The sequence below is a fragment of the Camellia sinensis genome, chromosome 7 (assembly GCF_055761805.1).
Source record: "Camellia sinensis isolate YWXY chromosome 7, ASM5576180v1, whole genome shotgun sequence".
NCBI lineage: Eukaryota > Viridiplantae > Streptophyta > Magnoliopsida > Ericales > Theaceae > Camellia > Camellia sinensis.
In genome coordinates, this window is record NC_138967.1 from 2828732 (window position 1) to 2842715 (window position 13984).

General features: G+C 33.0%; 1 protein-coding gene across 1 annotated transcript; it reads right to left on the reverse strand.

Annotated features, from left to right (window-relative positions):
* Positions 1–5682: 5682 nt before the first annotated feature.
* On the reverse strand, positions 5683–8491 carry LOC114308380 (putative WRKY transcription factor 48). Its single transcript, XM_028253963.2, has 3 exons — positions 7103–8491; positions 6567–6710; positions 5683–6376 (listed from the first exon to the last, which is right to left on the reverse strand). Exons 1-3 carry the CDS (start codon positions 7486–7488, stop codon positions 5947–5949), a joined length of 960 nt encoding a protein of 319 aa, XP_028109764.1. The 5' UTR covers positions 7489–8491; the 3' UTR covers positions 5683–5946.
* Positions 8492–13984: the final 5493 nt, after the last annotated feature.

Below are 13984 nucleotides of genomic sequence, written 5' to 3' on the forward strand. Positions count from 1 at the left end.
CTGTGTTCTTTGCAGTGATTCAGTTATGGTTTGGAATCATGGTTCAACGCCAAAATAACTTGATTCATTGTCTAACTTGTCAATCACAAAATTCAGCGAATTCTTCAGCTAATAAATGAACAACAATGCATACCTTATTGTCCAAAATATCAGGAAGATGAGTGATATGATTCACTAGTATTAGGTATATGTTAAGTATAATATATTACCAAAAATATCCAACATGTATATTTAAATTGAAACCATTAGCTTAAAATAGCGAACAAAATTTGAAGAAATAGTACTAAATTATTGTTTGGAAAGTGTCAGATTAATATACTATTTGATTTTTTACGAAAAAATGTAAAATTTGGGTTGAGTTTGAAGTGATGTTATAGAGAAGAATAAAGATTGGGACTTCTTTTTACTTCACTCCATTTGACCTTCTTTCTTTTTTGATTGGTCATTTTATCTTTTTCTTTTTCTTTTTCTTTTTTTTGTTCTCCTCTAATCACCACCTGTCACGTGTGTATGGGGGTGATGGGGGTTGAAGTTTGAGGTGGTTTAAATTACTGTTGTATAGAGAATTGATATGACTCAAATAAAATGATTGTGATTGTGTTAAAATAGCATGCCAAACAAGCAGTATACTAGCCTTTCAAAATTCAAATTGAACCACAAGTTTTGGTTTGAGAACTAGGGCTAAACCAGCAATACAAGGGTTAATTATAACAAATCCAAAATGTAATTTGCTCAACAAAAGCGAAAGCCATCAATTAAAAAAAAAAAAAATGTTTAAAAAGAGGGGTGATTGATGATGGAGCTATTTTTATTGATGCATTAGGTGGGGGGTGTATAGCCTTTGTCATTGTTTGGGCAACATGTGGTTTGAATTTCTATTACGATTAAACATTAATGTTCACACACACATACACACACACACACACACAAAAGAATTTGAATTTTCAATAGCCAGAATTGAACTCTGCTTGTGTGTGCTTCACTTCAACATAAAGTCATGGTGGCGGTGTGCACATGTTAAATCATCAACTACATTTTGAAACATTTCTATACATGTGACCTTTGATTATGAACCATACATTATCATTATTATTGCTTTGAAATATTGGAATTACTATTTGAGGAAAAGAGACAACTTGAGATTTTGGTTGAGTCCGAATTCTGTCCAGTTCGGTGAATGGATTGGATTGACAAGTCAGGCCATGTTAGCTCACCACGTGTAAGTCAATATGTCTAGCCAAGCCAAGCCATGCCATGCCAGATTGGAATTTTGGTTATGTCCGAATTCTTTGTAGTCTGGCAAATAGATTAGACAAGCTCTGTCACCTTACTTATTATTTTAATAATTAATTCTGCTCCATCTTTTAAATGTAGTAGATCATCTATTAAAACAATTAAAATATTAATTCAATAATTATAATCACTTGATTTCATCATATTTATTTTGCAATTATTTTTTTAAAAAAATTATATTTGTCGTACATTTTAAAAAATAAAAATAATAACAAATTCATGTGGCTATGATTTTGTTTTTACGTGGTTGATCAACACATATGAATCTAAAATATGAATGAACCTGTCATTAAAAACAAGTTATATGATGTAACCTGACAGGCATGACAAGCACCCATCCACTAGACCAGAGAGAAGCCAATTTCTTTGTTTTTTTAATATTTTATTTTATGAGACAATTCAAGTATCTACTTTTGACTAAAATGTATACAAAGGGTCACCCCAATTAGAAGCTAGCTTTTTTGTAATCTTATCCTTGACCCAACAAAAAGGCATAAAATTTAAATTTCAAATTGAAGGTAATTGTATTCCAGCTATAATGACTATTGTAATCAATTATTAAAATATTTGAATACAATATTGTCATCCTTTTTTAGCTATCCACGACGGAAATGATATACAATTTTTTTTTTAAATTCAATAATGTGTAAAAAAAAATGATTAGCTAATTATTACAGAAGATGTGACAGAGAAAATTGTCTTAAATATTCTAATTGATTATCACATCATTAGAATAACAATGCCAAACCATGATTATAAGAGAATACACAAACACAATAATGTATTTCAATTTTTCCACAAATATTAGTTGTCTTGCTATACTTCTACAGTTGTCCTTCTACATTAATAAAATTCTTAATTTGCTTATAAAAAAAAAAATATAATGATAACATATGAGAAAAATTAGGTATACAGATATTTGTTAATTTTTGTATGTATCTCATGTGAGTATTTTCAGTATTCTTCTATGTTTTAAATTTTGTGTATCTAGAAATGTTGTAATAGAGTACGGTTATCAAAGCCACATCTTAAAAATGTTAATAATACTACATATTCAAAAAAAAATTATTTTGCGTTTCGCTAAATCTTGACATTTATAAGATCGTGTTTGGATTAAGAATTTAAGAGAATTTGTAGAGCATAAAGAAAAGAGAAGAGAAAAATAAAAAAAACAAAAAAAAAACTTATATATATATATATATATATTTCATTGACATTTTTTTCTCGAAATTCTTACTCAAATTCTAAATCCAAAAACAACCTAAATATTTTTTCGGAATACCTAAAATTTATAAAGTCGGTATCCTTCAATCCAAACACATGGAATTTGAAGACAGCAATCAATATTGGGTGTAGAATACAAAATTCTTTGAGAGCAATACAAAAATTCTAAGTTGTTGACGGCTGGAAATTAAAGCTTAAGATGCAAGAATAATTCTTTTGAGTTAGAACAAACATGAGGGATTTTATACCCATCTCTTTGTTCTTCTCAGTATTGCTTAAAGGATTGGACACTCTTAATCTATGTTCAAAAAAAGAATATGCACCTCTTGCCTTTGATATTTGTTTGCTACCAATCTGTGTTCACACTATTTATTCATTATTAAAAAAAAAAAAAAAAAAAAAAAGTCTATGTTCATACTATCTAGAGAGAAGGGTAACCAGCATACCTCTTCGGGCCAAACTTTTTTTCCATAAGCGGGTCAAAAATACATACAATTTTTTTGATTATTTGGTAAATGGTGAAATTCAAATCACGAGATGAAAATTTAATAGAAATGCTATATGTATACTTGGAAAAATATCTAGAAAAGTTCTTAGAATTGAAATCTACAGTATAGATTTAAAAATGTACAATATTTAGAATAAGAATAATGCTATATACACTAATTGGTAATATTTGATATACAATATAAATTTTGGCAATATTTGTTTTTTATTTTATTTTATTTAAATTAGGATATCTTGAAAACATGAGGAAGAACTTCTGGTGAAACGTTTTGACAAAATTTTTACAAATAGATATCATAATAAGAAGTAGAATACACAAGATGAGGAAGTAGCATTTCTAAAAAAAATACAATATCTAGTGATCTTGATACACCAATTTGTTTCTATAACACTACTCACCAATTTGTTTCTATAACACTACTCATCAATTTGTTTAATACAATATTGTGCACAAAGAGATCAAGCATAAGAATTACACATTCTAAAAAATATCCTTCACTAAAGGGTATAATTATTCCAAGGTTTTAAATAGCGGTGGTATAGCTGGAGGGACAAATTGTTAATCGAGTGATCTTGTACGGGGAATTTGGTGAAGTGGCCATAAATTTTTAAGAAAAATTTCAACTGCAAAAAAAAAAAAAAAAACTTCATAGTAACCTAATGAATCGTATCGGCTATAAAATGAGTTGTGAATTAATTCTGTACATGTACGTATTGCAGACTATTATTCTCACCATAAAATGAGTTGTGAATTAATATTATGTACATGTATGTATTGCCGACTACACCCATGATTTTTTTTCTCACACATATTGGGTTGTCTCGTTGTCCATATCCATTGGTATTTAAAATTATCACTTAAAATTGTTCATATTGTTCAAATCCAGAGAATAACTGTATAAATTAATTCTTCATAAAAAGTACCTAAACAATTGAACATTTCTTCATTACCCACCACTTTTATGGAATAATAAACACAGAATCTACTGTATATATTAAATTATTAAACACTAATTTAATAAACACACAATCTATTATTTGTCATATTAAATTATCAACCATTAACTTATCTACAGGCTTAACTCATTTATTATTTATATCTCAATACACCAACAAATTATATATGCATGCTTGTACCTCTAGGTGACTATAGTAAACAATCATGGCTATTTTGTATGTTCTCCCAAGTATGGGATAAAGCAAGAGATTGGGCTTTGATCTAAAAAGCGCGCTCTCTCTCTCTCTCCCCACATAGTGTTTTTGGAGTAGAAATGATGCATGGCCATAAGTAGCATAGCATTGAATTAGAAAATCAACATTCGAAGCAAAACAGTGTCGTATGGACAAGGACCATCCAACTCTTAGTAGGGTATGGAGAAGGCATACACACGTCATGAGAAATTCTTAAAGCAACCATATCTCTCTCTACCCCTAAAATCTCTTCCCCATCCTTCTATTCCATTAATCAAGAAAGAACCACTTACTCCTCTCTCTCTCTCTCTCCTACTTCCCTTCCTTCCTTTGCCAATATCAATATGTATGTATCTATGTACAATGTACATACACCACAATGCTCTCTATTCAATGACTCAAAGCTCAACGAGGACATAGATTCAATGGAATGGAACTTCCAATAAAGCTACTACTATACATTGGCCTCCACTTTTGGCTTCCGGCGCTCAAAAGTGTTAATGGACTTCATGAGTACAATGGAGAGAGAGAGAGAGAGAGCATAGAAAAGTGGAGAATACATGGTTGGAAAATTTAGAAAATAGTAAGAAAGTAGTTTGAAAAGTTGACGGCAAATGAACTGTATAACAGCTTAAATCAGTTAGAATAAAAGTTGATTACGTGAAAAATTGAAAAATAGGTATTCTGACTTTTGACTTTTGCCTTTTGCTTTTTGATTTATTAATTTTTAACTTATAATAAATTACATTAAAAATATCTTATATAAATTCAAACTTAATATAATATGAGCCACATCTATTATGAATTATTTCAAATATCCACTGATCTGTATTAAAAATTTGAATTTTAAATGTATATCTACATTCACCTACATATCAACATATACAATTCGATATCAACTAAGTCACAACAAATATTGATCCGTATTCCAATGCAATGCAGTTATGTATGTTTGAATATGAAACCTTGTTTAGACCTGATTGGCTAAACACTTCATTTTCTGACAAGTTTTTCATGATAAACTATTATTGCTCCACATCTCAACGTATCAAACATAATCATTCCACTTTTAGGGTTTCCTCACCTTCTTTCAATGCAATGAGTACATCATCAAGTTCCCAAGTTCAATCTTGTCTACATTTCCTCTAATCAAGTCCTGAGGTTCTCATAACACACAAAACTGAAAAAAAAGGTGCTACCAACTTACTAAGTGGAGAATCACAAACCCTAAATATTCTTTTTTTGGTGTATTGAAGGGGAAGGGAGGAGTCCAACCATGATCTCCTTAGTGAGGTAGCGAGTTCTAGCCCGTAACCCCAGTAGATTTAACCCTAATTATTCTGAGTAATACATGTCCCTAGACAATATCAATGTAGTTGGAAGTTGGAACCCAACCAAATGAGAACTAGAAGAAAGAAGAAGAATAAGAATGAGAATTGATACAACTAAGAATATAAAGAGAGAATATATACAAAAGCTCAAAATCTCCATAATTATAAAAGATCTCTAAGTACAAAGAATAACACAAAGAAAGAACAAATTAAGAAATAAAACTAGCTAGCTAGTCCTCCATAGCTAAAGGCCTGAGTTTTACAATGATGTTCAAAGAGGTGTCTATATGATGGTAAATTAGGGTTCTTATCTAAAGATAACCCAACAAACCTCAAGATGATCAGTCAGTAAGATCAGAATTACATACCGTGGATACCGATAATAACAGGTAAACTCCTTCTACTCTTCTTTTGGCTCCTTTCTCACCTGTGAAGGTAAGATGTCCTGAAGAAGTCCATGATCTCTAAGCAGAGAAGATGGAGAGGGGCAAAACCGTCTTTCTTGAAGAAAACTTGGAAATGAGGAATTAGTAGTAGTAGTAGTGCTAAAGTTCAAAGTAGGTGTTGGGTTGTGAAAATAGGGTTGTTGGTGGTGGTGATGTTGATAGTGATGAGGTTGTGGAATAACAAAAGAGGAACCACCACCGCCACCGCAACTACCACCAAAAATGGCACTTTCTGGCATGATTCCGATACTACCACGTGGCGTCACCGGGCACGGATGGGTGTGTGTGCCCTCATAAGTTGTGACGACGATTGATGGATCGTCAGATGACCTCTCCACTCGCTTCTTCACCCCACATGCTGCAGTAGTGCATCGGTAGTAGCTCCTGTAAAAACATTTCATGACCCACCAAACAAAAAACAAACAAACAAAAAAAAAAGAACTATAATGATAATAACAGTGCTTAGATTCAGTAGAATCATCACACTGTTTTCAATCTAGAAGACTATTAAGAAAATCATATATCAAACAAAAAGGGGGACCAAAACATTGGAAAATCTGTGATGGTATTATACCTTGGAAAAGGGCTATTTTTCACAGCTTTTTGGCCGTACTTCCTCCATCTATACCCATCATCCAAGTGATCAACCTCACTCTTTGTCATGAACGCAAATCTCGGCTCTCTTTGCCTTTTTGGGTTCTTCTTTTTGGGTTTTAACCTAAACCCACAAAGAAAAAAGAAAAAGAGAAAATCTTTACTTTTAGAAGAAAAGATCTAAATCATAAAATATCAATCAAATCCACCACATATTTAGATTTTCTGGAAAGGAAACAGACAACCCATAACCAATCTTCTTATCCCTTCAATGGGTTTTCTTAATTATTACTTTTTCTTTCTATGTTTCATCCAAAACTGGTCTGAACGCAGGAATTAGTGTATGAACACAGAAACCATCACACTACCAGACACATAAATTGATAAATCTTTTCACAACTGAATCCACTAACAAATCTCGTAAAATTCTGTCAGTATATTTTGTATCTGATTCAGTGATAGATTTCTGTGTTCGCAGTAGAACTGGTGACATAAATGACAAATAAAAAAGCTTACTGTTTCTTCGACTTCTCTTGATCTTGGTCTTCTTGATCTTCCATTACTGTTGTTTTAGTCTGATCATCATTAGCTGCTTCGGTTGACGACGAAGAGATCGACGAAGAATTAGGTGTCGCCGGAGTATTCACCACCTCCGACGACTCGGGAAGTGTCGGTGATAGGAGCGGTTGAGGCGGCATCGCCGGAGTTTGGAACAGATCGAATAAAGATGATGAACCATAATCTTGGATACCTAACATGTCCATGAAGCCTAGAGAGCCTTTTTCTACCTCACATGGCATGTCGAAGATGCCCGATAAAGGGAAGCTCGTCTGAATCTGATCAGAAAATGTCGAATTCGCCATCGGATTTTCGGTTTTTGGCTCCTGTTTCTTCTTCTCCATGGATTGATCAGGAGCACAGATTCTTCTTCATTTCAAGCCTGTTTCAAGTGCAGTTTTGTTACGCAAGAGTGTAGAGAGAGAGGGAGAGAGAGAGAAGAGAGAGTGTGACTGTTTGGTTTTTGGGGTTTTTAAGTGTGAAGAGAGAGACTTTGAAGGGGTACTTGTTGTTTTCAGTGGCGTTTTTTTGGAGAACAGGTTGGCTTAAGGAAGTTATCCACCTTGAGGTGACCGGCAACTGCCGGTGGACACCGTATTCGGACCAGTGTCTATTTGGAGAAGTTATCTGGTAGATTCAGCCTTCCATGTGGTGGTGGATCAGAATTCCCTGTAATGGTTATATTTTGGTAATTTAACGTCTATACTTAAATAAAATTAATAATAATGTTTGGTAATTTGAATTTTCATGACTTGAATACCATACAAATTCGAGTTATTAAGCATTTTTCTAAAATTAATTATCACATTTCAAGGTGTATGATTTGAATGTCATTTTATTTTAACTTTAAATTCGAATAGTTTGATTATGTACTTTTGCTAACGTATTTTGTTGTCAAAAAAAGAACAACACAACCAGAAAAATTAGAAATTTTATAAAAATACGATGATGCATGATCGTTTTGTCCAATCAACTGGATAGTCCAATTAGACTCATTACAGTAAGCTTTGTATCGGTAATCAAATTCGTTCAATTTGCAAATTTTTATGTGGATCGTTAATGAAAAATCATATTAATCTAACAGATTTATCTACATTTAATTTCAAAAACGATAAATATGATTTAAAAAATAAATCATTCATTTAAAATCAAAATTTAAAGTTAGATATAACAAAATAATATAATTAAAATTAATAAATCAATTTAAATTTTTTATATGAATAGTTTTTAAAATAATAATAATAAAAAATTAAATCATTAAAATAAAACTCAGAGATATAATATCCCAACCTACTACAAAATAATATGTCAGCTGTGGAATGGGACCGTTGTGAAAAAAAAGACCGCCGAGTGGTCCGGCGAAATAGTCGACGCTTTTAATAACGCGGCATGTTGACTGGTAACCGGTTACGTGTGAACGGGTTTCCGGTTACACGTGGGGATGCGAAAAAACAGTTTGGCTCGTGTGTGTGGCATGTTAATGTGAAAATTCACTTTTTCTTTTTTATTTTCTTTTCTCTAGTTTTCCTTCCGAACTTTAACGGAAAATTCTTTCTTGGATTACAAGAATGTCCCTCTTCCCCTTTTGTGTTCCCTCTCTTTTTCATGAGATATGTGAACACTCAATTGATGTATTGAAATTCAAATTTTAATTGATCATAATAAAAAAAACTATCGTAGAGGATAGTAGTTAAATAATTGACAATTGAAATGATTAAGAATCTGAGTGTAGGGTTGAGAAATGAGAAACTAAACCAATTTCTTGAAACTAATTGAAAAGCGGTATAAATTCATAATTTGATCTTTAAATGTATTTACAATGATGTGATAAAGGAAATATGCTCTATATAATTGAATGTGTGACAAATTAAAAATTAAATTTGTTATGTTATATTATTGTGAGTTAAATTGATTTTTTTTTTTTTATCGGCAAATGTTAGTGATTAAACTTTTCCATTCTTGGCAAAACACCTAAATATTTGCACATTCTTAATTCAACCATTTTAAGGGAAATTGAACCCATGACAGGAAGGCATGGTGGCCAAGTAGGCTAGGCCTAGTTGGTTATTGTGAGTTAAATTGTGAAAAATTCTTTTGGAAATATTTTTCTAAAAGTAATTACAATAATATGGAAGTACAAGTGGATTTGTGCTATAGTGCAAATGAAATTGTAGTCTGTTTTACATCAGAATACAAACTTTACTTGCATATTCATATTTTTGTAATTATTTTTATTTCTATCTACTTATTTGTAAAAATATGAAAGTGCAGGTGGATTTGTGCTTTAGTGCAAATGAAAACTATTATCTTACAACGCAACTCTATTTATATCTCGATATTTTTATAGATTACTTTTACTTCTTTTCACTGATTTACAATTTTTCGTCATATATTAATAAATAAAATTTTGCCATCTCTTTTTTCCTCACTTTGACTAATAAATCTCACGGACTCTACTGAATTCTGATCATTTAATAATTTGATTGATTAGGGCAATCTTCACATTAACTATAGATTGTGTGATGGTTCTTTTAAGTTTGGTTTAGGAGTTAATCTTTATGAATGCTTGATTTGGACTTAAGTGAATCAAATTGAGCTTATATATAAATAAATGTACATCATGGGTTGAGTAATGATATTGTAATCAAGGAAGGAGGAGTTGTATTAAGTGCTCCATTCATAATTGATGCTTCATAAAGTCTGTGCCTTTATTTTCCCTTTACGTGTATATATTTCCATGGAGTGAGACTAGGTCCCTCACCTTATCTAAGGCTAGTTGCATGGTCCAAATCATGATAAATATTACTCATTATTGTGATGATAATTTGCTAACTAGCTAGAATAGAATGATGCAATGCTTTTCAATCACTAGGGGGGACAGACCCTACTTTGGTAAGATGCAAGAATCACTATTTTATTTAATTGTAAACATTAAATTACTCTATCAAGATCAGTTGATTATTTCTGTACAATTCTATCTGAGAGGCCACAGAATTAATCCTAGTTAAAGATAATAATTAATAATTTCTCCCTTATTAAGTTATTATGGACTTTTTTAAAGATAATAATTATTAATTTCTCTCCTATATTATGGACTTCTTTTTTGTTGTTGTTGTTGTTGTTGAGTTGGTTTTTGAACTTTGTTGTGTTGTTTATTCATTTTCCATTATGGAGTCTCTTTGTTAGATTGGTTGTTGGGCTTTTATAATTGTTGGAATATAATTGTCTAGATGCAATTCTCTTAATTTGCAATCTAATAGAAAAAATATTGTAAGCATTGATAAAAAGTGACTTAGGAAAAGTCTACACTTATAAAACATTTATGCCCAAAAAAAAAAAAAAAAATCTAAAATAATATGTTGATAATATTTTTAAAATTGAGGGTCATTTTTTTATTTGAAGGAGTCATTGATATGGGTGTTTTGTTTAAAATATATGATTCTAATTCAGCCACATCATTTTATTTATAACAATAAAAAATTGTATAAATTTTCTGTTAGTATTGAGGGTGGGATGCTTCTTGAACGCCTCAGGTTTGGGAATCAACCATTTTAGTTAAAAAAATCATTATAAATTGTCAAATTATTTTCTATTTTTTTTATATATCTTTTTGCAAAAATTCAATAAATCATTAAGAAAGTTAATTCCTATACAAGCTCTGAATTAGATTGATTTGGATGGCAATCTACAAATCACAAATTTACAGAGATTTAAAAAAAAAAAGGCAGATTTGTTTAAAGGTGACTTCAATAGTTTAAGAAATTTCATTATGTCTGTTGGTTATGTTGATTAGGGCTCTACAATATTTACTACAATATTTATAAGGCCATTATGATAATTGCTCACTGTTGGCTTTTTGACTTTTAAAGGTTATTATTGTAATTATGAACGTGCCAGCAAGGATTAATCAGTCTTTACAGAAATTTAATTGCCAACTAGTTATCAGACGATTGTGTTTTACTTCTTTCAGCCTCAATGAAGAAGATTTTTATTGGTGGCCTTATTAGGAGAATTAAACGAACAATGGATAATAAAGAACAGTTGAAGTATTTCATTAAGCAAAATGAAAGACTTACAAAAATCTGAATTAGCCTCGTAGAGGTTTACAACAACAATCTACTTAAAATCTACTCCTATGAACGAAATGCAGTGCAGAAACGAAAAGAACAGGAAATGTAAAAACTGAAAACGTAAAACTGGAAAGGAAATAAAGTAGAATAAGACTGATTTTTTGGATCTGAGTCTGGGCCTTTTTTCTGAGGCCTTCTCTGCTATTTATACTTCTCAAGGATGACCATTGAACTGCATTTCTAACTGTCGAACTGCTTCTCCATGATCGCTGATCATGTTGCCTTGTAATTAGGTCCACTATGCCATCACTTGCAGTTAGGCTCCCTCCTAATTTTGAATTTGAATGTGAGTAACCATTGAAGCCACATCACTTTGCATCTCTTTGCTGATCTAATGCTACTCAGATTTCGCAATAACCAATACTAACTGCCACGTGTACGATCATGATCGAAGACTTGAATAGTCTTCCTGTATTACCCTTATTCTGCCACACGTCGAATTGCAATTGGCTTATACAAAATATGCAGCCAATATTACCCCCCGCACTAATATACCCAATACTTGGTGATATTAGTGGATCAAGGTCTTTTATCCACGTCTTAGAACGTGTATCGGCTTTGCATTCTTCCAGAAATGCAACCGTCATTCATCATTTGCATTAAACTCTCTTTCAATCTTTTGAGCACCCCCACCACCTTAGGATTCGAACAGACTAATACATTTTATGGCCAAATCAATTTTCTCCTCTATTGATCGAGCACACGAAGAGTCATTTGATGATACTGTTCCTCCTCGAAAGAACCTCCATGCATTAATTAGCCATCTTTACCCACCTTCCTATATTCAAGTCATGGAAGCCTTTGCAAATTATCAACCCTTGGACTACGAACACATTGCCCTTAATTCTTTGATTCAGAAAGTTACAAATAAAGACATGGGAAGTTCTTTTTTTGATTCACCCTTGGACTACGAGCAAACTGGCCTCAATCCTTTGATTCAGAAGGTTGAAAATATGGACATGGGAAGTTCTTCTTCACAGCCCTCTGTATGGGATGAGGCTATGGCTTCTTCTTCCTCTGGGGCTTCTAACTGGGCAAGCTGGTCGGAACCTGAGGCCTGTGATTTAAGGGAGTGAATTAACCATCACTTTGTCGAGTTCACTGACCCTTTAGAGTTTCCTGCCTATGCGCGAAGCTCGGTAGTTTATCCTTACGTGCCCATCGACCACCGATGCAGTTTAGAGGACAATTTGCTTGTAGCGTGGTACACATCCTCCATGCCTACAAAGATAGTGCACGCTACCCGACGCCCAGAAAAGGCACAAGGGTACAACCCATCGTTCTTAGCTCAGAAGGCGAAGCTTTGCTCTTCTGACTGGCTCGATTATATTAATGCCCTTGTTCCTTCTGCCCTTGCTCCTTCTCCCGAAATGGAAGCTTCCATACTTTCTCCTCCGCCAAATCCTTGCTGGATAGAGAAATTGAGGCTTGCCCTCTCCGCGGATAAGGTCTTTCCTCCTTACAAGCCTCCACTTTCCCCTACTCCAGCTGAGCGGAAGGAAGCCCAACTTCTGCTTGAGGCCTTTTCTCACTTGCCTTTCAATGTTCTTGAGGACGATGTTCCTCTCAAGAACTTTCGATGGGCTTGTGATATTCTGACTTGGGGTCACGTCCTCAACCCCCTCGCCCAAGCAGAGCTTCACATGTTTTTGGACCAACTTCCATCGCTTCTTCACTGGCATCGAACTTCTATGGCCACCACCCAATCTTTGGACCAACTCTCATCCCTTCAAATTCATGCCCAGTACGAAGCAGAGAACCTCATCGAAGAATTTGATGACTTCAAGAATAAAGACTCTGCGTACTGGGATGACTTGGATATAGACGAACTGGAACAAGGATTGAAAGAAACAGCGTTCAAAATAAAGGCTGAAGAGCTCTTTTATCAAGTGAGAGCACATCAACTTCAGCAGCCAATCCTGAAAAAAATAGAGGATAAAATAAAGAAAGAACATAAATTCATTGACCATAGCTGGACCAAATTCCATGATCTTGTTATTTATTCTATTCCTTACTTTTATGAGCTCGAATTTGAACCCAAAGAGGGCCATTCGATGTAATTGCTTTTGCTTTTAATACAACTAAGACTTTTCTCTTTGTTTGGCATTGTTTGATTTTGTCTCCGTTTGTCTTTAAAAGCAAATTTAGGGCTTCAAACTGAACAATCTTATCCTTCGAATCCGGATTCAATCGTTTTAAATGAAACACTAAAAACCAACATGAACTTTTCCAATTTATAGATTACAGTTGACAGTCTTTGCTGATTTTTATTTAGAATCAGTGCTTCGAATTTAACAATCTTGACCTTTAAAGCTTGTTTTAATCATAATCAAAATATGGTCATGGTTAGTACGATCAATCAGTTTTAAATTGATCATTTTTGCTTCGAACAGCAGTCTATACTTTCAAAAATATGGAAGCCCTTTTTGAGGGTTGCACTGTTTTAGTCCGAAAAGACAATCTCTTTCTGTATATATAAACCAACTATTGGTTTTGATGTTTCGAACACCAATTCCCATCCTTAAGGGGTCTTAAGTTTTGCTTCGAAGGACATTACTTTCATTAAGAAACCTAAAACAGGTCTTTAATCCCTTTGAAGTAAACAAATACTTGAGCATTCTTACATCTTTAGGTATGGAATCTACTTCGAAGCCAGCTTCTCAGTTTTGAAGCCGTTGTTATTTGACTTTTGGCGCCAAAATCTGGTTTC

Coding starts and splice junctions, on each gene's coding strand:
- LOC114308380 (XM_028253963.2), bottom strand. CDS start 7,488: ATGGAGAAGAAGAAACAGGAGCCAAAAACCGAAAATCCGATGGCGAAT. Junction 6,711..7,102: donor CAAGAGAAGTCGAAGAAACA/GTAAGCTTTTTT, acceptor TTGTGGGTTTAG/GTTAAAACCCAAAAAGAAGA. Junction 6,377..6,566: donor AAAAATAGCCCTTTTCCAAG/GTATAATACCAT, acceptor ATGTTTTTACAG/GAGCTACTACCGATGCACTA.